The sequence below is a fragment of the Poromitra crassiceps genome (assembly GCF_964638095.1).
Source record: "Poromitra crassiceps genome assembly, chromosome: 16".
Lineage (NCBI taxonomy): Eukaryota > Metazoa > Chordata > Actinopteri > Beryciformes > Melamphaidae > Poromitra > Poromitra crassiceps.
In genome coordinates, this window is record NC_139645.1 from 12,647,371 (window position 1) to 12,675,219 (window position 27,849).

The 27,849-nt window shown below is 40.3% G+C and overlaps 1 protein-coding gene and 1 long non-coding RNA gene across 2 annotated transcripts; both read right to left on the reverse strand.

The window, feature by feature from the left end:
• Positions 1-6,658: 6,658 nt before the first annotated feature.
• On the reverse strand, positions 6,659-7,718 carry LOC310790866. Its single transcript, XR_014553403.1, has 3 exons — positions 7,593-7,718; positions 7,348-7,489; positions 6,659-7,209 (listed from the first exon to the last, which is right to left on the reverse strand). It is a non-coding gene; the product is annotated as an uncharacterized lncRNA (long non-coding RNA).
• Positions 7,719-18,218: 10,500 nt separating this feature from the next.
• Positions 18,219-27,169, reverse strand: LOC310790908 (gamma-aminobutyric acid receptor-associated protein-like 2). Its single transcript, XM_083652620.1, has 4 exons — positions 26,966-27,169; positions 25,311-25,366; positions 25,030-25,202; positions 18,219-18,861 (listed from the first exon to the last, which is right to left on the reverse strand). Exons 1-4 carry the CDS (start codon positions 26,997-26,999, stop codon positions 18,771-18,773), a joined length of 354 nt encoding a protein of 117 aa, XP_083508746.1. The 5' UTR covers positions 27,000-27,169; the 3' UTR covers positions 18,219-18,770.
• Positions 27,170-27,849: the final 680 nt, after the last annotated feature.

Consider the following 27,849-nt stretch of genomic DNA (forward strand, 5'->3'; position numbering starts at 1 on the left):
TTTGAGAAATTCAGAGTTTCTTTTAGAACATAGCCTACTATGGTATTGGGTACAATCAATCAATCAATCAATCAACCAATCAATCAATCAATCAATCAATCAATCAATCAATCAATCAATCATTCAATCAATCACTAATATGGTTGGTTACATATCAGTTTGTATGAATGTTTCTCAGCTGTGAAATCAATGCAGACTAGAGTGGTTTCTCAGCAACTGTGTTCAACCCTCTCTTCCTCTATGGTCTACATTGTTATTCATTTAGAAATCTTTAGTAACCGTTATAACAGTAGGCCTATGAGTTGCTGATACTGGGACAACTTTCTTCTCTCCATCAGTAGTAGTAATTAATATTAATATGTCATTATTTATTTTTACTTTTATGGTTAGTAGTGTAGTCCATTTAGTTTCACCAGGAACACAGCAGAACTCCAAACTAATGAAAGTGTCTCGTGGGTCACCAGAATCATGAGAGCAAAACACCAAATACAAACAATTTGAGTTTTTATTTAATGGTGAATAAGTAATAGTCATGGGCATATATTTCTAACTACTACAATAACTATCGTGAAAATAGTTACTTGTCATTACTGCAATCATTCTTAAGCACTCTTTAGGATGCAACCAAGGATGTTACTCTCACCAATACATGCACACCTATAAATATCACTACATCACTCCTGTCACAGAACACTCCTGTCACAGTTCACTCCTGTCACAGAACACTTAGGAAACTCTAGCTGGGCTGATTAACGTTGAAGAGGACAATGGCATGCTATAACATCGCTAATCCAATGCAAACATATTAAGAGTAACAATGTCAGTAATAATTAGTAAAGGCAGCAATTCTATCCTATAGCTTTTCTTTGTAATACTCATCACTTGAGGGGTTACAACAGCCAATCACAGCTACATTGAAAATAAAATACATAAAGAATAAAAGAAAGAAAATATATGATGCAAAGCAACAGCATCCAATGATGTTTGCCAATTTAAAATTTTCTTGACAGATGCACATCGGCAGTTAGATTGTAGCCTTCGTCAGCTTCTGTAGAAGTTGACTCATAGCCTCTGGTTCTTTAGACCTTTGCTGTCGTGGCCGCAAAGTGTGAGATATGATTCTGCACCCATTGCTGGTTGGGATCAACACAGATATTCTTTCCAGTTGTAGTTGTAAATCTATAAGAAACACACAGCACACACCAAACACCATTAAAGGTCACACAGTGTAGGGTAGAAAAAGGTCAAAATAGCACACTTGGCAAAGCCAGTATCAATGCTGGAGTATAGTTACAGTAGACTTGAATACTTACATTACTGCATTGAGTTCACATTGACTTCCAGGCCAGGTTATCTCGCTCACTTTGCGCAATGGAATTCTTGTTTGAGACAACTTTGTACAGCAGTTGACCATAGATGTATATTCTGATCCATGTGTAGCTGTGAACACAGTAACACACTCGTCAACAACATCATTTGTCATATTTCATCTCGTCAATGTAGTTGTGCTGGCAGCTCCATGAAATCCCACAGAGGCACTGACCTGCAGATGTGAGGTGGAGGGAGCAGAGGAGCCCCAGAAGGACGAGAGACATCAGCATCTTCATGGAGAGAGAGAGAGAGAGAGAGGTGGTCCTGTCTGGCTGAGGGTCTTCAATCTGCTTGAGTGATTTTGATCTGTGTGAGACACTCTGCTGGTCTCTCCTTATATAGAGCTGAACCCATGGGCGTCGTTAGGCCTGAGCTTTCGGGGCTATAGCCCCGGATCTTTTAGGAAAAGCCCCGGATCTCAAATATGGCCAAATAAATAAATAAATAAATAAATAAATAAATAAATAAATAAATAAATAAATAAATAAATAAATAAATAAATAAATAAATAAATAAATAAATAAATAAATAATTTAAATAAGAACAGCTGCCCCCCTGCACCGAGAGAGAAGAGAAAAAAAAGGTTCCTATAATGCTCCCCCCCCCCCCCCCCCCAAACAAAATACCAACTCCTATGTGTGTCCCCCAAACAATTTCTTCCACTTAAGAACAAACAAACAACGCCTAAGTTTATCGAAACAATTGATAGAAAAAACCTAGGAGTAACCACCAAATCTACCAATAAACTAGACTAGAGTGACGAGCCCCCATCTTGTCATGAACGGACACAATCATGACAAATATGGGAGACGACACACAGGAGTAAATGCCAAAAAACATGTATTTATTTTAAACTAATTAAACAAAGTATACTTTACTGTGCAAATGGGGTGTGAGCAGAGGTGTAGTGCTATCTAGAGAAGTGGGGGAACGCACCTCACTGACACACGACTTAACTAATTGTGTCTGTAGCCCATGACATTTGCAGCTCTGAAACTAAAAGACGTATATGGGCAGAGCAGAGCAGACTCAGCAGTCAGTTATCAACACAAACAGCTAAACAATCTCTCAACCAGCAATCACACAAGTTGCTCAAGGCATTGATCATCATTTGGCACGGCGGCCGGCAATTTTACGCCACTACATTTCCACAGAATTCTGTTGTGAATTAATTTTACTCCCACTACATTTCCACAGAATTCTGTTGTGAATTAATTTTACTCCCACTACATTTCCACAGAATTCTGTTGTGAATTAATTTTACTCCCACTACATTTCCACAGAATTCTGTTGTGAATTAATTTTACTCCCACTACATTTCCACAGAATTCTGTGGTGAATTAATTTTACTCCCACTACATTTCCACAGAATTCTGTGGTTAATTAATTCACCACAAAATTCTAAAAATGCCGGCCGCCGTGCCAAATGATGATCAATGCCTTGTGCAACTTGTGTGATTTTCTGGATGCAAATTGCAATGGGGTGATTAACGCTAACTTTTGATTCAACCGCGCGTTGAAAAGAAACACGCTTTTAACAGTTTCTTCATGCTTGTAAACGTACCTTTTTAACAGCTTGTCTGAAAAATGAAAGGATGTTTGGCTGCCTTTTTCATCTTTACTTGTTAAAGTGAGGTAGGCTACTGGGGGAAAAAAAAATATTTTGATGCTGAAAAAGCCAGTAGCTGTTTCAGCATAGCTTTTATTAAACTGAGGTTTCCCCCGCGCTGTAGCTAGTTAAGGTGGAATGTTTCCTTTTCCTTCAAGCCACGAGTTGATGCTGTGTGAATCATTCAGCCCACCTTAAATATAGTTAAGGTGGAATGTTTCCTTCTTTCTTCAAGCCGCGAGTTGATGCTGTGTGAATCATTCAGCCCACCTTATAGTTAAGGTGGGATGTTTCCTTCTTTCTTCAAGCCGCGAGTTGATGCTGTGTGAATTAGTGATGGGAATTACGGCTCTTTGAAGGGAGCCGGATCTTATGGCTCCGTTCCTTTCCGAGAGCCGTTCAAAATAGCGGATCCTCGTTCTTTTTTTTTTCTTCTTCTTTTTAGGGGGCGTGCACTACTGTTTATCTGCGAAATCACTAGGATAATGATATGGTACGATTTGAATCAGATTTGATCTTAGAGCCACCACTATTTAATTTTGGTGAACTGCAGCAGCACTAAATTACTCATATTCCAGACCTCATGTCAATGATCTGCATTGTAAACATGACACAAGGTGACGCCATATTATCTGCTTAGTCAGTGAATTTACTTCTTCTATGAAATGTGTTGTGTAAATAAAGTTGGTTTTCCTTGAATGCAATTCATGCAACACTTCGCTGCCCAGAAAGTCGGCAGATAGCCCGTTTTGATATTAAGCTGAGTCCGCCCACCCAGGCCACCCAGTTACAGCATGCGCCCGTAACGATTGCACCTATCCTCCCTGCTCAGTGGACTAGCAGAGGGAGGGAGGGAGGTCTACACTGTGTGTGTGGTGGGGGAGCGGCAGGCAGTGACATTTGGGCACAACATTAAAACGAACGGCTCTCAAGTAGGACTCGGTTCCCTTCGTTCATAGCAAAGAGCCGTTCAATAGATTCGGGTCGTTCGCGAACGTCACATCACTAGTGTGAATAATTCAGCCCACCTTAAATATAGGACGAATGACAACGTTGCCAAGTTTCACTCGTTTTATTGGCTCGACATGCACACACACACTGACACACACAAAACACCCGTTGGAGAAGTATGGGAACGCCGTTCCCCCGCGTTCTACCGGCACTACACCTATGCGGTGTGAGTCATCAGTTAGATCAGTAGTGTAGTGCATGTGTGGATGTGTGAAAGTGTAGTGTATGTGCAAGTGCAATAACTTAAGTCAAAACTAACTCAAAAGAGTAAAGAACAAACAATGTTTCCTGGGCAGGGGAGAGAGACCGAATGGCCGACCAGCCTGCTTAAATACTCCTGAGCCAAATTGGAGTCAGGTGTGCCTCCTCATCTAGGCACACCCCTGCAGGCTGGTCCCCTCCTCCTGCACATGAACAGAGAACAGAATTAAGACCAGACACAAACAGGATGGGTCATCACAATGGCTATCAGCAGTGTCAAATGAAGCTGAGATGTCTGAACTCATGTGACCATGGGGACCATTAAAATGCTATGGCTCGTCTAATTCAATTGGCCAGTCTTGTTCGAAATTTAATTTAATTGAACTGTAGAGCCCTGCATTCTGGCCTGAGCACGAGGGGGCCCGGGGCCCAGCCTGACCCTAGGGCCTGCTTCTTTTTAACATTTTAAATGACACATTGTGCCGGTGTACAAAGTGTTTGAATACTTGTTTGTACAGTGTACATTTGATAGGAAGATGGGTAGAGAGGAAGAGATGGAGCGAGTCAATGATTGTTCATATCTCTATTATAAGATAAAGGTAAAGTAAAGGGATCTCTCATTGGAAGGGCTGCATGCATCCTGCCTGGCTGGAAGCATGTTTCTGAGAAAGGCTGCAGGAGATGAGGAAGTAAAAATTGAAAGTGAAACCAAATATGCTGCAGTAGCATTTTATTGCTTTTTAAATGTTTTATCTGCAACAGTATGGTATTATAACAGTGCTGAATGCTTACGATTATTATAAATTAACTCATTGTTAAACGATTTGAACCACAATCAAAGCTGAGCTGTTTTTTTATTAGAAAAATCACAGAATTTCCATATATAAATTTAATGTGGCATCTCTTTCAGTGTGAACACAGTATCTGGGGTTTCCTGTTAGGCCTACATCACTACCTGCTATGTGCTGCATATTATTATCACTAATGTCCCTGATATCAGCTTTATAAGCAAGAAATAATTATTAAAACATTATCAAGATAAAATGTGTAAAAAAAGTTAATACAATCTAAAGATGATGCCTGAGTACTACTGTACCATATGGTGTGAGATTTTTTTCCATTGTCTTTAGCCTGAATAGTCTTCCCACAACTCTGATTTACTAGAATGATTTGCATAAATCAGAAAATGTAATTAAAACTTCGCAGAACTGCCTGTTTTGGCATCGGTGGTAAATGCCACTGTGATTTTACTTCCAATGGTTGTGCAGTACCACCAGTTAGGCCAAAGACCCATTTAATCAACCAAAACAAGCAAATTAACCCAATTTCTTCAGACAAGACCTGGAAGACAGCATTTGTTTTGGGTGCAGTAATAAACATGTTTCTTTTGCTTTTGTGGTTTTCAGTGATCCTCTGTTTTTGTACCAGTTTTAGTTGTACTGTGTTCAAAAATGAGTGGCAGTGCAGATTCCTTGTTTTAAATTCAACATCACCACCTAGAGGCTGACTTCAGCATTTGCATTGTGACCCATTCAGTACCACTACAGTACCATACAGTATGTTTTTCAACAGGGTAGGGAGAGATTTAGACTTAAACACAGACACACAAGAGCATGACACGTTCATTGTTTCCCAAGTGTATTTCTTTAGTTTATTTGAGAAATTCAGAGTTTCTTTTAGAACATAGCCTACTATGGTATTGGGTACAATCAATCAATCAATCAACCAATCAATCAATCAATCAATCAATCAATCAATCAATCAATCAATCAATCAATCAATCAATCACTAATATGGTTGGTTACATATCAGTTTGTATGAATGTTTCTCAGCTGTGAAATCAATGCAGACTAGAGTGGTTTTTCAGCAACTGTGTTCAATCCTCCAGGGTCAACAAAGCAAATATGTCACCCTCTCTTCCTCTATGGTCTCCATTGTTATTCATTTAGAAATCTTTAGTAACCGTTATAACAGTAGGCCTATCAGTTGCTGATACTGGGACAACTTTCTTCTCTCCATCAGTAGTAGTAATTAATATTAATATGTCATTGTTTATTTTTACTTTTATGGTTAGTAGTGTAGTCCATTTAGTTTCATCAGGAACACAGGAGAACTGAAAGTGTCTCGTGGGTCACCAGAATCATGAGAGCAAAACACCAAATACAAACAATTTGAGTTTTTATTTAATGGTGAATAAGTAATAGTCATGGGCATATATTTCTAACTACTACAATAACTATCATGAAAATAGCTTCTTGTCATCACTGCAAACATTCTTAAGCACTCTTTAGGACGCAACCAAGGATGTTACTCTCACCAATACATGCACACCTATAAAGATCACTACAAATGAATTCAATAAAGTAAGACTCAGGCTGCGTTCCGATCAGCTAGTTGTTCCCCTTCGAAGTGGACTGCACAGGGTATTTAGCCATGTTAAGTAATAAGGCTGAATACCCTGTGCAGTCCACTTCACAGGGAACTACTAGCCGATCGGAACGCAGCTTCAGTCTACAGTGGGTTGAAGTACACTCCTGTCACAGTTCACTCCTGTCACAGAACACTTAGGAAACTCTGGCTGGGCTGATTAATGTTGAAGAGGACAATGGCATGCTATAACATCGCTAATCCAATGCAAACATATTAAGAGTAACAATGTCAGTAATAATTAGTAAAGGCAGCAATTCTATCCTATAGCTTTTCTTTGTAATACTCATCACTTGAGGGGTTACAACAGCCAATCACAGCTACATTGAAAATAAAATACATAAAGAATAAAAGAAAGAAAATATATGATGCAAAGCAACAGCATCCAATGATGTTTGCCAATTTAAAATTTTCTTGACAGATGCACATCGGCAGTTAGATTGCAGCCTTCGTCAGCTTCTGTAGAAGTTGACTCATAGCCTCTGGTTCTTTAGACATTTGCTGTCGTGGGCGCAAAGTGTGAGATATAATACTGCACCCATTGCTGGTTTGGATCCACACAAATCTTCTTTCCAGCCACACTTGTAAATCTATAAGAAACACACACACAGCACACACCAAACACCATTAAAAGTCACACAGTGTAAGGTAGAAAAAAGTCAAAATTGCACACTTGGCAAAGCCAGTATCAATGCTGGAGTATAGTTACGGTAGACTTGTATACTTACATTACTGCATTGAGTTCACATTGACTTCCAGGCCAGGTTATCTCGCTCACTTTGCGCAATGGAATTCTTGTTTGAGACAACTTCAAACAGCAGTTTGAAGTTTGAAGTTTGAAGTCCATAGTTGCTGCACGTCCTGCTGGAACTGTGAACACAGTAACACACTCGTCAACAACATAATTTGTCATATTTCATCTCGTCAATGTAGTTGTGCTGGCAGCTCCATGAAATCCCACAGAGGCACTGACCTGCAGATGTGAGGTGGAGGGAGCAGAGGAGCCCCAGAAGGACGAGAGACATCAGCATCTTCATGGAGGGAGAGAGAGAGAGTTGGTCCTGTCTGGCTGAGGGTCTTCAATCTGCTTGAGTGATCTTGATCTGTGTTAGACACTCTGCTGGTCTCTCCTTATATAGAGCTGAACCCATGGGCGTCGTTAGGCCTGGGCTTTCGGGGCTATAGCCCCGGATCTTTTAGGAAAAGCCCCGGATCTCAAATATGGCCAGAAAAATACTAAATAAATATCTATATATATATTTTTTTTTTTACAAAAATAAGAACAGCTGGCCTCCTCTATTCATCTCTCATTCATGCTTTAAATCCCTAAAAAATATATAATAATGGTAGGCTATTGGTGATCAGAAATGCATGCAAAATACTTCCTCTCTGTGTGCAAGTTACAGAAAGAAGGAGGAGACATCACTCTCATTACAGTGTTCGAATTTGGCATAGAGTACCGCAGGGATGATGTATTTTTGTAGGCTTTATCCAAAAATCGCCGCCATTTGGTTCTTCAGTGGAAAAGTCTATGGAGTTTTAGAATGGGGATTTTTTTTTAATGCATTTACGTTACAAAAGTTATTCCCTTTTTTGTGGAAGATTATCATGCGGAACCCAAATTCGCGTTCCCATAAACTTTTGTTAACCACAGACCTTATGTTATGCATTTAAGCAAAACCCCATGTTAAATCCCATAGACTTTTCCACTGAAGAACCTGGAAGTATACTTCTGGACTCATTCGGCTGCGGCTCTCTATTGGGGCTAGACTTTGGGGGCATTTCTATTGAAGTGAATTGGGTGGGCGTGTTTCCGGCCTCTATAAACCATGTGTTGCTTCACCTTTGATTGAAAAATGCTTCCACATTGCAAAATGTGAACGCTGTTATGGTAGTAATGTCTTATCCTTCTTTATAGTTCCACCGCTGCTGATTGACAGACTGTCTGCCTGCATGTTGTGACAAGCGAGGGGGAGGGAACATGTTACAGTGTTTGTTGCCATCTGGTTGTAGCTAGCAACGAGTATGGATATTAATTTAGAAACTATTTTAGGGAAGAACAGAGCAGCCGCCCACAGGTGCTGCCTTTAAGGCAGTGGTTCTCACATTTTTCACATGAAGGACCCCTAAACGGACAAAAATTAGACCACAGAGCCCCATTTGATAGGATTTTGTCCCACGGACCCCCATATGATAATACGATTGATGCTTTTAGATGTTTTATTACAGAAAGTGTATACAACCCATGACCAAAATAGTCATTGTCCCTAAAGTCCCTTAAAGTTTAAGGGAAGAGGAGGTGGTGGATGACAGGAGATGAGCCAGGAGCAGGGGAGATTGCCACATTTAGGATTTCAGAGATTGTTTTATTGCATTATTGTGTTGTGTATATTGTATGTACAGGAAAAAAATGTGTACTTGTGTTGTTGTTTGTAAAACAACACAAGTACAAAAACACAAGCTGTAGATTTAGAGTAGGCTACCAGGGTTCAAATGCAATCATAGGAGTAATAAAAACGGTTGTGCAATTCAAACTGAATGGATGTTCGTGAGAATGTTTGCTCTCACTTCCTCATCCGCCGCCCTCTGGAGAGTAGAACCAGCTTGTAAACCATCCGTTTTAAACAGGCTAGAACTGCTCTTCCAAGAACAAACTCTTGACTGTTTTCACCATACAGGACTGTTACATGGAAAAGCAGAGCATGGGTTCTGTAGGTCACAGAATATAATAAAATTCAGCCTGCAGAAGAGTTAGGCTTTACTGTCAAGATAAATAATTAAAAAAAAGTTCTGGACTCTCTAAATTTTGTGTTATCGAGCAGATTATGCTATGAATGAAAACAGAGAAACTTTTTATAGATCAGTTTTCCTAAATGATCTTAAATCGTTATCTCCCTTTAGTCTCCATGAGGAAATGATGCTGACTTGCTTCTGTATGAACTGATGCTATTATAAATCTTAAACTTTGTACATGATTCCATTGATTATCCTGGATAACAAGTTCTTCTGTTGGCCAGATAGCACAACTATCACAATTCACTATATTCTATAGTTTCTATAGCACTTCCACCAGTAGCCTACTGTAACACCTTCACTCCCAATTATAGCTATACTAATTTGATGAAAATGACTGGTAATCAAAGTTCATTATACCAACATTTATATTTTTCATATTCAAATTTAGCAATTCTTCTATTCAGATGATACCAGAAACTTTGCTCTAGCTTTAAAACAGCCCGCTACAGCAATTTGATGGGGTACATCACCCAAATATGTCATATTAATCAGATTAGTAATGTTGCATGTGCAATGTGCATCCTGGATAGTTTGGTACAATAGCGTTAGCTCAAATGCTAACGTTAAACAGTATGTGGATGGACAATGGTAATGCCATTAGCGCCATGTTCTGGGTTGTACAGTAAAATAAAAACACAGATTTTGGTGGTCTAACCTAAACTAACCAAAAACGTCCGCCTTGTAAAAAATAATAATAAAAAAATAAAATAAATGTATTTATTTTAATAAAATAAATTGACCCAGGGGCCACACTGAGTGAGGTCGGGGGCCGCATGCGGCCGTGGGCCGCCAGTTGCCTGCCCTAACCAAACCCTCCGATCCTCATCCACTCTTCCCCTCATCATTCCACCATCCAAACTTAAGAGCTTTGGAGATCGAGCATTCTCCAGAGCAGGACCCCGACTTTGGAACTCCCTCCCCCCAGACTGTCAGAGACTCGCCTTCACTCCCCACTTTTAAATCCCGACTCAAAACCTACCTGTTCTCCCAAACTTACAACCTCCCCTACCCTTAACCACCTCTTCCAACCTGCCACCCCCCCCCCTTTCCCCCACCTCCCTCTCTTCTGTCTGGCCCCTGTCCCTCCCACTCCCTCCCTCCCTCCCCTGTTTCCATATATGCCTGATTGATGTGTTAATTATTGTTATTTATATCTGTTGCCTGTTGCTCGTTGTTATCTTGTTTTCTGTCGTACTCATACTGTCAGCGTCTTTGGGTCATTGAAAAGCGCTATATAAAATAAACGAATTATTATTATTATGACGACTTTGATCGGTCAAAGCAGTAGGCTAAGTAGGTTATAAGTGATGCTAAGCGATACTGTTTGAAGAACTTGCCGATAACTATACCGTGCTAAAGATCATATTCCATGCACTAAACATTATGAAGAATTTTAACAGTATACTAAATCACAGCTACTGACAGAAACTGTGTGCAAGAATCTGAGCATACTGGGGATATAAGCTGTGAAATGTTCCAAAGCATGGCATGATTGTGTATTAAACTTTGATTCTGATATATGCTTATTTGTGAGTAGCACATAATCCCCCCCCCCCCCCCCCCAATAAATTAAAAGTGATGTTGTGAGATATGTATAAGTTTGCACGTGGAAAAATGTGTTGCTAAAGGGCACGTGTATTCAAGCTTCCCCATGAGTTCATTGTAAATCGAAATGGATTTTTCCTCTGAGGAGAATAATGCTTGCTTCTGAGAAACGCTGCAGGAAGTGAAAATTATGCAACAAAATATGCGGCAATAGCATTAATTTGCTTCTCCATTTATTATCTATGGATTACAGTGCTGAATGCTAACAATTATTATAGAAATAGCACTGAATCTCCATATTAAATGTGGCAGTAATGACAGTTTGTTGTTCTTTTTTATAGGCCTACATTCCTACCATTTGATGCATTTCTCTTTTATTAGCACTGTCACAATTTCTATCTATCTATCTATCTATCTATCTATCTATCTATCTATCTATCTATCTATCTCTATGCTGTGACTTCACAATCGGATACATCCATTTTGCTATGGCTATCAGCAGTGTCAAGTGAAGCTGAGATTTCTGAACTAATGTGACCATGGGGACCATTAAAATGTTGTGGATCGTCTAAATTTATCGTCTCATTTAAATGTAATTGACCACTCACCACTGCACTAACGAGCCTTGACCACTCACCACTGCACTAACGAGCCACCAGTTTGCCGCCCTGAATCCGGAAGTGATTCTGGACCTGTGAGAGCAGTCCCAATGTTACTGTGTGCTACAGTGCTGTTTTCATAGTGGTGTGAAAAACAAAAATCTGAATGCACTCATTTACTCAGTGTACATTTCAAAGTACTCAAGTGGAATATCATTTAAATTACTCGAGTAAGAGTAAAAGTATAGCATTATAAAAATACTTTCAAAGTACAAATCCTCAACAACTTGAGTACTTGTACTTGAGTACTTTCCCCCTCTGATCTTTCCACTTTAGTATATTTTTGAGTGAAAAGGGTAGGTCGAGGAAGACAGGGGTAGAGAGGAAGAGATTGAGCGAGTCAGAGATTGTTCATATCTCTATTATAAGATAAAGGTAAAGTAAAGGGATCTCTCATTGGAAGGGCTGCATGCATCCTGCCTGGCTGGAAGCATGTTTCTGAGAAAGGCTGCAGGAGATGAGGAAGTGAAAATTGAAAGTGAAACCAAATATGCTGCAGTAGCATTTTATTGCTTTTTTAATGTTTTATCTGCAACAGTATGGTATTATAACAGTGCTGAATGCTTACGATTATTATAAATTAACTCATTGTTAAAAGATTTGAACCACAATCAAAGCTGAGCTGTTCTTTGGGGGAAAAGCACAGAATTTCCATAGAAATTTAATGTGGCAGCTCTTTCAGCGTCATAGGTTTCCTGTTAGGCTTACATCACTTCCTGCCATGTGCTGCATATTATTAATTCTCACTAATGTCACAATTTATATCTGAATTGAGTTTAATAGGATTACAAAAGCCGAGTTGCATACTGCTACGACACAATTTTATCCATGAGATGCGATTCCTAACACATTTTTCAGACAGTCAGTGTTTGTAAGAGAGCAGTTTTGTCTCTGGCTGATTTCTAGTCTGAATTGAAAAAGAGAATACACTAACATGTAACATTACTCAACCCACGAAGCAGTATTACCAATACAGGCTTTTCAAAGTTGGAGGCGGGCCTCCCCAGAGGGGCTCCAAACCGTTTCAGGGAAGTGAGTCAGAAACTAATAAATGCATTCAGACAGACTTTTTACGGGTCCAAGCACATAATGTGTGGAAGGAAGCTTATTGTAATTTCTCTGTTTATTATTATTGTTCTCCCCTCACCTCATAAAGCCCAGAGTAGCCAAACTTTGCACATAGTTTGGAAATGTCACCCACTACTCAGAAACAAGAAACTACTCCAATCTACCAGATTCTGACACTATAACTGCCAATTTTACGTTTTGGCCCATAATATGGGCCAAATGTGGCCCATATGCAACTGTTATTGCTACTACAAGTCACTTTCAAAATGTAATATACTACATATTACTAGTTACTTTAATTTGAAAGTAATAAGTTACTTTACAATATTACTTTCTGTGTAGAGTAACTCATTACTTATTACACTACTTTTGCATTACTTTCACCAAAATAACAGCAGCAGCAGAATGACATTGCCGCCCCGGAACCATCCCGAAAAATAATTTCAACCACCTTCAAATCAGTGTAAACAGTCCAAAATTCTAAATGTTATTATTTTCCTTTCTTATTGTCATCTATAGTGGTTATTTGCATAAAAACACACAGTTTGATTAGGAAATGATTGTATCTTTTTGAAATATGTGCGTTGATTTAATCAAATGTAACTAAATTTGTAACTTGAGTTACTTGATTGATTGATTGATTGATTGATAGATAGATAGATTGATTGATTCTGATTGGTTTTGTTTGAATGTGCACGCCACTCAGATGGTCTCTAGACAGTAGGCTAATTGTGAAACGACAGGTGTTTGGTTTTTATACATTTGCATAACTGTAATGAATTATTAATTACACACTCTGCCTTCCTGTCATCTAACATCACACAGAAGAGTGCCTTGCATGGGTAAATATTTTTGGTCTCATCATACAGGCACTCCCAGAATACTCTGAAGTAATTAGTAACTAGGAAAAACACATTATCTGTGGTTCCAATTTCATCCTGTAAGAAACACACACTTATGTTATCTCTTTCTCAAAAGTTAATTAATGGGTCGGTGTTAAGTATTTAGAGTGTATTTCTTTGGTTTATTTGAGAAATTCAGAGTTTCTATTAGAACATATAAATCACTGATATGGTTGGTTACTATCAGTTTGTTTGAATGTTTCTCAGCTGTGAAATCAATCCAGACTAGAGTGTTTTTCAGCAACTGTGTTCAATCCTCCAGGGTCAACAAACCAATATGTCACCCTCTCTTCCTCTAGTGTTGTCTCCATTGTTATTCAGTTAGAAATCTTTAGTACCCTTTATAACAGTAGGCCTATGAGTTGCTGATACAACATTACTGGGACAACTCTCCTCTCTCCATCAGTAGCAGTAATTAAATAATGAGAGACTAGAGACAGGTAGAAGGTACAGATAAACTTTTAATGATAGTAATTAGATTTGGTGAATGGCTCCATGATATGATGACGGATCCTCCTGAGATGAGCGGAGGACGTCAGTGATTTATAGGATAGAGAATTCCCCCTATAGGGAATTAATCAGGAGCCATGACAATGGTGGTGATCAGGGGAGGAGGTGGGGCGAAACACTGCTTCGATGAGGTTCAGCAACTGAGAGGTGACAGCACATAGGTGAGTTACAACAACACAGTGAGATACATGGGCATTTTTATACAACTCATTCAGTTGATTGGCCAACAGAAAGACGAGAGAAATGAGCTGATTTGGTATAGGCCAAAGAGAGGGAAACCGTGGGAGACAGTGATTGGACAAGGAATGAGGGGGGCGTGTATATCAATGACTGAATGATGTAACAGTTAGGGGTGAGGCTGCAGGAGGGAGAGAGAAATAAAGGGACCATGCAATTTAATGAATGGATGATACAATATGAGATGATAACCAGGATTGCCAATGTAGTCTACATTATTGAAAATAGTCCAAGACATCATTTCATATTAATATTTCATTATTTATTATTACTTTAATGGTTAGTAGTGTAGTCCATTTAGTTTCACCAGGAACACAGCAGAACTCCAAACTAATGAAAGTGTCTCATGGGTCACCAAAATCATGAGAGCAGAACACCAAATACAAAAAAAATAGCTTTTATTTACATAATGGTCAATAAGTAATAGACATGGGCATATATTTCTAAATATTATAATAATTATAATAAATATAATAAATATAATGAAAAGTCATCACTGCAAACATTCTTAAGCACTCTTTAGGACGCCATCCAGGACGTTACTCTCACCAATACATGCACACCTATAAATATCACTACAAATTAATTCAATAAAGTAAGACTCAGTCTACAGTGGTTTGAAGTACACTCCTGTCACAGTTCACTCCTGTCACAGTTCACTCCTGTCACAGAACACTCCAGTCACAGTTCACTCCTGTCACAGAACACTTAGGAAACTCTGGCTGGGCTGATTAACATTGAAGAGGACAATGGCATGCTATAACATCGCTAATCCAACGCAGACATTTTAAGAGTAACAATGTCAGCAATAATTAGTCAGTAAAGGCAGCAATTGTATCCTATAGCTTTTCTTTGTAATACTCAGTACTCATCACTTACAACAGCCCATCACACCTACATTGGAAAATAAATTACCTAAATAAATAGCCTAAATAAGGGGGGGGGGGATATGATATGCAAAGCAACAGCATCTCAACATGTTTGCCAATTTAAAAATGTCTTGACAGATGCATATTGGCAGTTAGATTGCAGCCTTCATCATAGGAGTTGACTCATAGCCTCTGGTTCTTTAGACCTTTGCTGCCGTGGCCGCAAAGTTTGAGATATGATTCTGCACCCATTGCTGGTTGGGATCCACACAAGTATGCTTTCCAGCCACAGTTGTAAATCTATAAGAAACACACACACACACAGCACACACCAAACACCATTAAAAGTCACACAGTGTAAGGTAGAAAAAGGTCAAAATTGCACACTTGGCAAAGCCAGTATCAATGCTGGAGTATGGTTACAGTAGACTTGTATACTTACATTACTGCATTGAGTTCACATTGACTTCCAGGCCGGGTTATTGCTTTCACTTTGCGCAATGGAATTCTTATTTGAGACAACTTCAAACAGCAGTTGTCCCTAGATATAATATCTGATCCATGTGGAGCTGTGAACACAGTAAGTAACACACTCGTCAACAACATCATTTGTCATATTTCATCTCGTCAATGTAGTTTTGCTGGCAGCTCCATGAAATCACACAGAGGCACTGACCTGCAGATGTGAGGTGGAGGGAGCAGAGGAGCCCCAGAAGGACGAGAGACATCAGCATCTTCATGGAGAGAGAGAGAGAGTTGGTCCTGTCTGGCTGAGGGTCTTTCGTTCTGCTTGAGTGATCTTGATCTGTGTTGTTGGACACTCTGCTGCTCTCTCTTTATATAGAGCTGAACCTCTGCAGCTGCCAGACTCTTAAGTCAGACTTTTTTTTTCTAAGAAACTGGCAGGTTTCTTAACGGCTTCCTCTTCATTCTTCCTTCCTTCTCGGTGGCTAAAAGCGAAAGCACGTGGAGCTAACGGACGTCCGACCAGTGACACGCGCCCACATTTGATGAGATCATGTCTCACAGACCCAATCTTCCCCCCAGGACCCGGTGTAGTCGACTCTACTAAGTAGAGGAGTAGAGCAGGGGTGTTGCAACTTTTTTGAATGGGGGTCAGATTAGGTCATGCAGGGGGGTACGGTGGTACAGTGGTAGGCGCTGTCGCCTCACAGCTCGAAGGTCCTGGGTTCGATTCCCACCTGGGACGCTGTGAATGCTGTAACTGCCAATTTTACGTTTTGGCCCATAATTTGGGCCAAATGTGGCCCATATGCAACTGTTATTGCTACTACTACTCAGTGTTGGGCAAGTTACTTTCAAAATGTAATATAATACATATTACTAGTTACTTTAATTTGAAAGTTCTATAGTGGTTATTTGCATAAAAACACACAGTTTGATTAGGAAATGATTGTATCTTTTTGAAATATGTGCGTTGATTTAATCAAATGTAACTAAATTTGTAACTTGAGTTACTTGACAAAGTAACTGGTATAATATTACTGAAATCCTATAAGTAATAAGTTATATTACTGAGTTACTGCTAAAAGTAATATATTACATGTAATATGTTACTTTTGTAATGAGTTACCCCCAACACTGCTACTACTACTACTACTTCTGCGACTACTGCTGGTGATTGGTGATCTTCTAATGGCTTTCCAGCAGACTGGGTGCCTTGCTGCACATTGCTGCCTCTCACAGTTGGATGGTCTCACTTTAGACCTGGTTCTTCTTCTTTCAAGTTTCTGGTGTTTCTCACACCTCCTCAATCGTGGCTGTTGCGTCTCGTCTCATGTTCCTCCGCTCCTCATCCCTCCTGAGCAACACGCCTTCACCTTCGTGAAGGGGTCCCTCTGTTAATAGAGGACGTCACCAGTGACGTCACTCAAGCACTCAATGATGTCATCAGCGATGTCACTCAAGCAATTATGTCATAAGCGAGTGATGTCATCAGTTCTACTGCTGCTACTACTATTACTAATAGGCTACTACTACTACTACTGCTGCTGCTACCACGACCACCACCACTACTATTACTACTACTATTATTACTATTACTACTACTACTACTGCTTGGTTGCGGCTATATTTTTTAATGCATTTGGTGTAGTCTGATGTCAAACAGCATCCAGTTGGGCAAGGAGGGCGCCTTTTTCCAAGCTTTGCCTGGAGGGAGGCCCACAGTCTCAGACTTTGGAAAAAAATGTTGTTGGACATGTTATTGTGAGTAGGCCTTACATTGATTTCTTTTGCCTTTTGCCATTTCTCAGGCAAAAAGAAAGAATCATTAAAACATTATCAAGATCAAATGTGTAAAAGAAAAGTGAATACAATCTAAAGATGATGCTTGAGTTCTGTACCATATGGTGTGAGATTTCTTTTCTGTTATTAGCCTGAATAAAGTCTTCCCACAACTCTTGATTTACTGGAATGATTTGCATAAATCCAGAAATGTAATTAAAACTTTGCAGAACTGCCTGTTTTGGCATCGGTGGTAAATGCCACTGTGATTTTACTTCCAATGATTGTGCAGTACCACCAGTTAGGCCAAGAAAGACCCATTTAATCAACCAAAACAAGCAAATTAACCCAATTTCTTCAGACATAACCTGAAAGACGTTTGTTTTAGATGCAGTAATAAAATGTTTCTTTTGATTTTGCGATTTTCAGTGATCCTCTTTTTGTACCACAGTTCTAGTTGTACAGTACTGTGTTCAAAAATGAGTGGCAGTGCAGAGCCCTTGTTTTAAATTCAACATCGCCACCTAGAGGCTGACTTCAGCATTTGCATTGCGACCCATTCATTACCACTGCGTACCTCCCTGGGTAGGGGGAGATGTAGACTATAAACACAGACACACAAGAGCATGGCATGTTCATTGTCTCCAATTAAGTTTTGTTGGAAAGTTAACATCATCGCATCGCATGTTGGAGCTTCTCAAAAACAAATGTACCATAACAACTGTTGATATTTGGAAAAAGAAAAGCACCAGGCTCAATTGTCATCTTTTTTTTTTATTGGTTAGGTCATCCAGCTACCTTACCTTCAAATAGTTAAAATTCTTTTAAATATAATCTTCAAAGAAGAAAGCAAAAACTGAAAGCAAAAAACTCAAACCCGCAAAAATATCATTCAACTGGTGAAAAAAGACAATCCAGGTTTGTCCTAAGAGTAAAACCGTATCCTCTCTATGCATAACGACATCATACAAATCATAATTCAAATGAACACACTATACATAAATGAATCTATGGATGTATGTAGAATAGGAGCAACATGGGCCAGAACAAACACACTGGTGCACTTAACAGATCATTACCCAGTCAAAGCGAGCAGTCAGTCAACCTTGCCAATGCTTTCAGGTCATTGCATCTCTCTGGGGGGGCTTCCCACACTTTCTCTCCGGGGGGCTGTGATTGGATGTGGGTTCTCTCCAGGGGGCTGTGATTGGATGTGGGTTCTCTCCAGGGGGCTGTGATTGGATGTGGGGGGGGGGGGGCGTGTAGGTGTAGCCGTGTGGTTCCGTAGGTTAAGGCCGATCGCCGTCGTGGCTTCTTCTTAAAAACCGAAGGTGTTCTCCCCGCTGTACGCCACGTATAAAAAGCCGTCTTCGTCCTTCTCTTTGTCGTACAGCTGTCCCATTGTGATACTGAAACATGACGGGAGACAGAGCGTTACTACGCACACGAGCACAGACTGCAGGTAGGTTAGTCGCTCTCATGTCGTGGAAGTGCTTCAGTATGGACCCTTTTTTGATGCGGTAAAGCAGGAAGTAAAGCAGGTGTAACAACCGTCCTGCTGCTTCACCACCTCAAAACGACAGTTGCTGTGAAAAGGGCCTATTGCTGCTTGACGTAAATATTGTCTAAGAGGGGCTTTTAGGTGATGCAACACTGTGGTTCTCAAACTTCTTCACATCAAGGACCCCTAAACTGACCCCCATTAGATAGGATTTTGTCCCAGGGTCCCCCATCTGATAAGACACTTGCTTTTAGATGTTTTATTACAGCATAACATTTCCATTTGATGCTCATTTGATGGACAATAAAGTAATCTGAACATCTGATGGCCGCATTCATATCTAGTAGAAGCTACTGTAAACAGTGGCAAGTAGTCGTATGTTAACATCAAGACTTATAGTTAGTCCCTTCAAATGGCTCTTGAACCTGTTCATTTTGCTGTTCTGGTGTCTGGTATTCTGTTTTTGATTTGCATTTTCATCTTTTTCATTCTAGTTTTGAGTGTGAAGCACTTTGTAACCTTGGTTTTAAAAGGAGCTCTATACGAGGGATCAGTGCTGGTAAACAAACGGCAGCTTATAATGGGAGCCTATGGAGCCAGCCTTGAGTGTCTCGCGCGAGCAGGCTGTGCTTTTGACTAAATTCACTTCATTTTAAAAACGGCGACAGTTCACACAACTCTAACACGACATACATATATAATTATACGTCAGACCCTTGAGCTACTTCTGCTCTCACTCAGAATGTCAAAATATAAGCCATGTGAACGATTGTTTGGCACAACTCATACTATTAACTGCTGCGGTTCCGGGTGTTGTGATGTCACGCTGATTCCTCCTATAAGTAAAGTAAGGTACAAAAGTATAAGGAAAGTACAGTATATACAGCATGCTGGCTAGTTAACTGAACCGCCTCTTCTCAAGCTACAACAGAGTGTGTTGGAGTAGAGAGACCAAGGCTAAATACTGTGTCACAATAACCTACATTTGTCAACAAATCCACATGATCAGACTATTCACATCACAAGTTCTCCGGGTATCTCTCTTTTTCTAGTCTGATTGTTATTAATCTGGTGATTATTTGCACACAGCTAATTCTCCACTGGACCTTCATAATGACACCAGTGGTGGTTTGTGATTTAGCAATAGCAAAAAATAGCTAGCAAAAGAGTTGTGATGCAACTGCTCGGCTCTAAAGTGTCAAACACTACCGAGTAGAAGTTCTGAGTCACGATGACTAACGTCAGTTAGTGAGGCGAGTGGGAGAGAGTGTGGATCAACTCCTCCTGGGTGCTGTCAGGCTGTCCCATCAGTGAGTCACCCTCCACACACAACCCTAACTATATCATGTTATTATCATCACCCCACATGCTGATAGCAATTTGATGTTTGTTTTTGTACACAGAAAAAACTCTAATCAAATTTAGTTATGACGCCTGCGGTTGAAAGAAGAACGCATGCTATTTGGTGGAATTTGTGATCCAGACCCATGAGAGAATGTTGCTGGTTGCAAGAAAAATTTAACTACACACACATGATGTATATGTGTGTAGCAATATGGCAAATTCAAATACTGTTACAATTTGGAGAGGGCACCTCACAAGCTGAAAAAGCCATTTACCCGTCACTGCACAGCTGACAGCTGCTGTCACAAACTTATCAATCTTTTCCGCCTACTCCAATATACAGGCTGATGAGCTCCAGCACATAATACTGATCACGTCTCTCCATGTGAATGTATTCAGGCATGTATCACACTTTAAATTACATGATTTTTTAATATAATTGTTTTTGTATAATGGTATTGAGCACTGAAATGACAGAATAGGGTAATGGCTAGTGTTGAACCTAGCTATTAGCTATTAGGGGTGGGAATCACAAGTTTGATCACGATGCGATCCGATCTCGATTCATTTGACAACGATTCGATTTTTGCCGATATCACAAAGTCTGCCACGATGCGATTCGATTCAGGGGGCTGCGATCGATATTAGACAATATGCCCACAATCAGTTAAACCAGAGGTTCTCAAATGGTTTTCAGCCAAGGACCCCTTATAAGACAGAAAATATACCGGGGACCCCCTCATTCTGATTTGTGATTTGGGGCTCAGCTTGTTTCCACGGTAACGTGCCTGACATTTAAATTGATAGGTTTGTCAGATTAGAATGTAATCAACGAACCATTTTAGATTTAAAGCATAACATATTTTCGTTGAACTATGAAGCTTTTGCACACACATTTCTTTTTACCTGAAAACTTTTCGCGGACCCCCTGGCAAAGTGCCATGGACCCCTGGGGGTCCCCGGACCCCCATTTGAGAACCACTGAGTTAAACACTCGGTTAAAAAAAAGCAACTAAGATATCATTTGACAATTTTATTGTTGAGCTCTTAGACATTTAAATGAAAAACAATCTATTCTTTTTAAATAAAAGCATAATGTTTATTTATTTTATGGGGGGGTCATAGCGATTATTAATATCGATGTTTTCACTGTGGATCCATGCAGTTGGATCGTTGATCATTGAATCGATGCAGATTGATGCATCCTGCCACCCCTACTAGCTATGCCAATGGGATGTAAGAGAGGAGGTTCCTGCACCTCTTGAACAACACGAGTCTAACAGTGCAGTCACACTGAGCTTTGTGGGATCGTCTGTGTGGGAGAGTGTGCAGTCTAACTCCCTGTGGGTAACGTGAGCCATAAAGTGGTGAACAGAGTGACCCGACAACACCATCCATGGAGAAAAATCACGGTAATGGACAAAAGCACGGCAAAACTGGTAGAAAAATATGATCTTATTGAATCATATTAAAATGTGTACAAAAGAAGAGGTGCTCAAAGTGATGCTAGTCCAGAGGGACTGAAACATTAGCTTTTTTTCATTGTGCACTTTCAGCAGCTTTTCCTTTTTAACAATATTATTTCATTATCATTTTGGTTGTTGGTCTGACAAAAACAACAACAACCAATCTGTGCCCTGTACTACAAAGCAAGATTAGTGGTTTAGCGAGGTAACTTCAGGTTTAAACCTGGTTTGGCCGTACTACAAAGCAAGTTAACTTCTTACCGACATATATTTCCATAGCAACTTATGCTTCACACTTAACCTGGTCCGCAGCAGGTTAAGTTGCAAGGATAAGATTAGACCTTAAATACACCGCCCACGAACCAATCAAATCAGCAGTTTGGAAAAATGGCCAACCCCTTTCTGGACGAGGAAGGAGCACGAATTGTAATGTTGAATTAACCAAGGACTAAAGCCTTGCACTTGTTGCAGGCTACATTTTAATTAAGCCCTACTTACCACTTTGGAATATGTTTTTATATATTCATTTTTGTGCTCTCAAGTAGCCTAGATACGTTGTTTGACCCCGCTGATCGATTGCAGCTGAATAGTGAGTGGAGACATATCACTAAACCGGCATAAAAAGGTTACATAAACGTCTCCAAAGCGCACGGTGCCGTGTGCGCAATGGAGCTGAGACTGACGTTGGGTTGGAATTGAAATGGTCATACAGCCTACTACATCTAAGCAATTTAATATGGGATCACCTGCACACAGGCGATCCCATATTAAGATGATTCATATCTAGGCTACTCCTGCATTTTGCAGCTGCAACTCTGTTGCTTTTGGCCTGTATGATGTGATTGAACTTCATATTTCCAGCATCATTATATGAAATATGGAGATATGCGACTCTGCTGACATTACAATAGCCATGTGACCACAAAATAGACTATTTTTAATAAATGAAATCTATGCCCGCACATACCGTGTCGATTCAGTTCAGAAGCATTTATTTTATTTTATTATCATTCTTTTTTTTATTGATTAGCCTATAGGAATTATTCAATCAGTGCGACTAAACACATTGATTTTATTTTATTTTATTTTATTTTATTTTATTTGACGGTTACAAATTGAAATACAATATACTGAACAAAGTACAGACACGGATCATTATTATTCATTGAGCCTAAATGGTCTATAGCTACATACGGATTTTGGACTGAGATAGATTACACATTGCTTCCACAAAAGACTGTAGATAGAGAGCTGTAGATAGCCTACGAAACCGCTCTTCAAATAAATTACTGGTGTGGATAAAAGTGGTCACTTTAGACAGTAATTCGGGAACAGTAATAATATCCAACGCAGATTTGTATTTGCGGTTTCATTCAATGAGGAAATAGGCGTGTCTGGCGCTGTCGGAGTTGGAGCAGTCCATATTGCACTCTGATTGGCAGTTGTTAAAAACCACGCCTCTTTTGCGGGCACGAGCTCCAGTGCACGGGCATTTTCATGTGCACGCGCTGTCAGCTTGATTAGAAAAACCTGGTTCGAGTTAACTAGTGCCAATCGACGTTCGTAGTACAAGTTAACTACAATCGAGCTGATCTGGTTTAGACAAACCAGATCAAGGGACAGATCCTGGATCTTCTAATACAACATTCGTAGTACTGAGCCCTGTACTACGAAACTAGTTTAACAGATCCGCGATAAGTCCCTTTGATCTGGTTTGACTGAACAGGATCAAAGCTATCTAGTTAACTGATACTACGACGCTGGTTTTTTACTAGGTAAGTGGACCTGGGATCTGCCTGTGCACGCGCACGTTTTTCGCTCGTGCACAGGCGCGCGTCCACGCGAAAGAGGTGCGCCAGCCAATCACATTATGAACAGCTGAGTTTATCCACGCCCACACCCATTTCCACACCCATTTCCTCGTTCAATGAAGCGCAGTGCATGATCAGAGTTTTAGCGGATATTTAATGTATCCGCGATTTAATGTCAGAATGAAAATCCGCGTTGGATAGTCTGCTGAAGGGCTGTCTAAAGCAGCAGCTTGTATTCACATCAGTCATTTGATTTACTTTGATCAGCGATTGATACAGCTGCATTGATACAGGCAGCAGCAACAAATCTAAATGTGTAATCTCAGTCTATACATTTCCACAATCTGTAAGCCTATTTAGACCATAGATTTAGAAACGCATGCTCAATGAATAATGATCTCTATCACTCATGTGTGTGGTTGCACTGATCGAATAATTCATATATAAAATAGCCTAGTATAAAGCCTAATAGCCTACTATAAAAGAGAAAACTGCTGAACTGAATTGAGACGACACCCTCACTCCATTTGAGGGTCCATTCATGATATGCGCCGCGGTGATTAATAGTGATCATATTTCTCCACGCATCGTTGAGCTGTAAAGACATAAAGTGGTAAGTAGGCTTAATTTAATTATGTAGCCTACAGAGCCACAAATGTTTTTCTTGTTATATTCTCAGTTGACTGCAATCTATTTTTCATATGGCGATCTTATATGAACGGTGAGTGACTCCAGAGAGCCGATTATATGGGTCTGTCATGGATTTTGATCTTATCCTCTGAAGCTAACCTGGTCGTGACCAGGTTAGCTTTGCAGCGTCAGTTGCCATGGTGATTGAAAGTTAACTTGCTTTGTAGTACGGCTAAACCAGGTTTAAACTCAAACTTACTCGGATAAGGCATTAAACTAGCTTCGTAGTACAGGCTACAGGCCTCAGGGATAGCTAGAACATAACTAGCCAATCACAGCACACAAACAAGGGTCATTCGGGTTCTACTCTGTTGCTATGGTGAACATTCCACTGATGTTGTTTAAAAGTGCCGACTGCAGCTTTAATGTTTGGCGCAGTATCAGATCTCATTTTGTATAAGGATTTATGATTGAACTTAAAGCGAGATCAGATTTAGAACTGAGATCGGAAGTTGGCTGTTTATCTAAACTACATCCATCCATGTTGTCTGTTCAGTCTTATGAATACAAAAGGTTTTAAGGTTACAATGTCATAACATTCTGATTATCACACCAAATATTACCCCAATAATATAAATATCTGACAATGAGTTCGGCCCGAACCGGGCCCGAGGAATAGAAGGCAAATTCTGGCTCCGGGCTCAGGCAGAGAATCTAACCTCTAATCAGATTCCATGTTTTAGCAAAAAACCTGGACAGGCAATGCCCGCACCTCCCACCCACAACCACCTCCACCCACAACCACTGAAGCTCCCGTGTGCCGACCTGGACTGAGGCACAGTCTTGTCCACGAACAGGAAGATGGCCTTCTCCGAGGGCAGCTGGATGCGTTTCCTGATGATCCACATGAACTGAGCCACTGTGATGTCGGAGGGAACCAGGTACTTCCTCTTGTCGATGTCCACTATCTGTGACCCAGACACTTTCTCCACAATCACCTGACGCACGCCACAGACAAACAAAGGCAGACGTGTTTAACCATTCATGTAACAAGATGATGAAATAGGATCGAGTGTAAGATTATTATTATTATTATTTTCACTCACCGGAACCCGATCAGGGTATTTGTTGCGAATTTTGGCTGACTCTACGCACCGATGTTCTGATGAAGGACAAAAAAGCAATATCATGTTAGTCAGATGAAGGTGATAACAGCACAAACACCGTGTTCTTAGGCGTGGGGGGGGGGGGGGGGGGGGGTTGATACAACAGCATATTATGGCAGTATTTTGTGTGGCAATATATCGTATTGCACAAATGCCAAGTATCGCAATCTTTTTTTTCTTATCTAAATTGTCAAGTGCATGCAACATTTCAGTTTCAATTATGATTGTATCATGACTGTATTGTGATAATATCGTATCGTGGGGACTCCTCCCCCTTATGCCTTCTCTTCAGTATTGACGAGTGAGGCAACTGGTGACTGACTAGATCAACATTTGGCTGAGAGGTTACATGACACTCTGACCGACATCCACAGGCAGCAGCTGTGGATTAAGACGCATTGTGGCCGGCCAAACCAGTAGACCCGTCAATCCATCCGCTTAAAACTGCTATGTGTGCCACTTCAACGTCAATAAATCATTACCACGTCAACTTTGAGGTGTCAGTGTAATTACCGTAATCAAACGGGAAGAAGACATGCAGCCTCAGACTGCATTTTACTGGGTCGGATTTGCTTTAGGGCACACAAAAACAAAACAGCGCCCTCCGCTGTTCATCCACAGCAATGGGAGCTGAAGCTTTCAGAGTTTTTGGCGAGGGTGGAAACAGTGGCTGATAAGGGGGGGGATCACTTAGTCCATTTCAGAAATACAAAAGTGGAAAAACTATCCTCTTTAATTAGGTTTTGAGAAACTCACAACATAACGGGTAGAGATGGAGGCTAGTAAAATATTGATAATGCCAGCCTCAAAGTCTTGTTTACAGTAAGATACACCAAGGTATCACCATTCATTTTACATTTATATTGATGTTTACAAATACTACACATGGCACCTTTGAACAGGACATTATTTCTCAATGATGAAATGTCAATTGGGCACGCATGTACCTATAGTGAGCACAAAATCCTCTGTAAAAATACTAAAATGATGAAGACAAAACTAGCCTAGAGGCCTGCCACTGACTGAGCTGCCAAAACAAACCTGTTATTCACGCTGATGATGGCCTACAGCTGAAGGCGGGTCTGAGAGTAAAACAGACACCTTTGTTTACATAATACTACTGTATATATATATATATATACCTGTATATGTGCAGTAAAAATGTATTCGTCTGCACAATAGATGCTTAGCAGCCATTGTGTCAAAATCCACCAGCAACCTGAAATCAGGTCGTCGATTGGAAACAAGAAGAAACACGACGTTTTGTAAAAACTACACCGTTCCAGCGGACTCATTTTTAGGCAGGGGAAGGGAAACTGACTTTACAATAGCAGCTGACAAATATATGATATATATTTGTTATGTCTATCTGTCCTGTGGCTGTAACGTTAGCTAATACCTACAGTCGTAAACAAAGGGCTGAAGGATAGGCCCCCCTCCAGTCCAAGTCGGACATAGGTTACAGTGAGATTTTCAAAACTGTTCACCCAACTCAAAAATTAGACAGTTTACGCGAGGTTGCGTCAGTTACTAGATATTTCTACCAACGGATTATTTTATCGAGATGACATTACAAAATAAAATAAGAACGTTACCCAAGGAATGATCCTCTTTGAACATCCATTTCATGTTTGCTCGATGATGCAGGGTGTAAACACTGTGACACGAGTCCAGACTTTGGGGGAGAAACTGTCTGTTTTTTTTTTATCGTTTAACTCGAACTAGAATCGATGTTTAAACGTTTAGCTAAAACGTCAACAATGTAGCAAAACAAGCCTCCTTCTCTCAGCCACACTGCTCTCAGCTGATGAGCGCTGCCAGAACGGTGACGTCACTGCTGGACTGTTCCATTAATCTCCGAGAGAGGAGGGGGGAGCGAGCCAAAAGTGAGTACACGTAGGGAGGTTTATAGTAAAAGATTAAAGGAAATTATATTATTAGTGTTAGTAGATATTCAATTCAGGCTAACTACGACTATGTCGTTTTACTGGTTGGATTCAAACTTCCATAGTGGATTCGCACATACAGCTGACGATGACGCCTTGTCAGAGCCAAACTCACGCCCACCTCCGGGCAAACGCACCAAGAGATTTCATCTGCCATTTATTTTCCCGTAGCCTTTTATTATAAAAGGGACCATGTGGGCAATCTCTGTGCTCTCTCTCTCTCTCTGTTTCAATTTTTGTCCCACTGATAATGTCATCAGTGATGTCATAAATCACTGATGTCACTTGAGCAATTGTGCATTGTGACATCACTGATGCCGCCATCAAGATGTCATCAGTGTTTACATTTTTGTCCCACTGATGATGTCATCAGTGATGTCACTTGAGCAATTTTGCATTGTGACATCACTAATGATGTCATCAGTGATGTCATGCATAGGTATTGTGACATCATCAGTGATGTCATAAATCATCTTAAAATGCTGAGCCCAGCCAAGCCTGGAGAGGCCGCATCTGAAAGTTTAGTTGGAGGC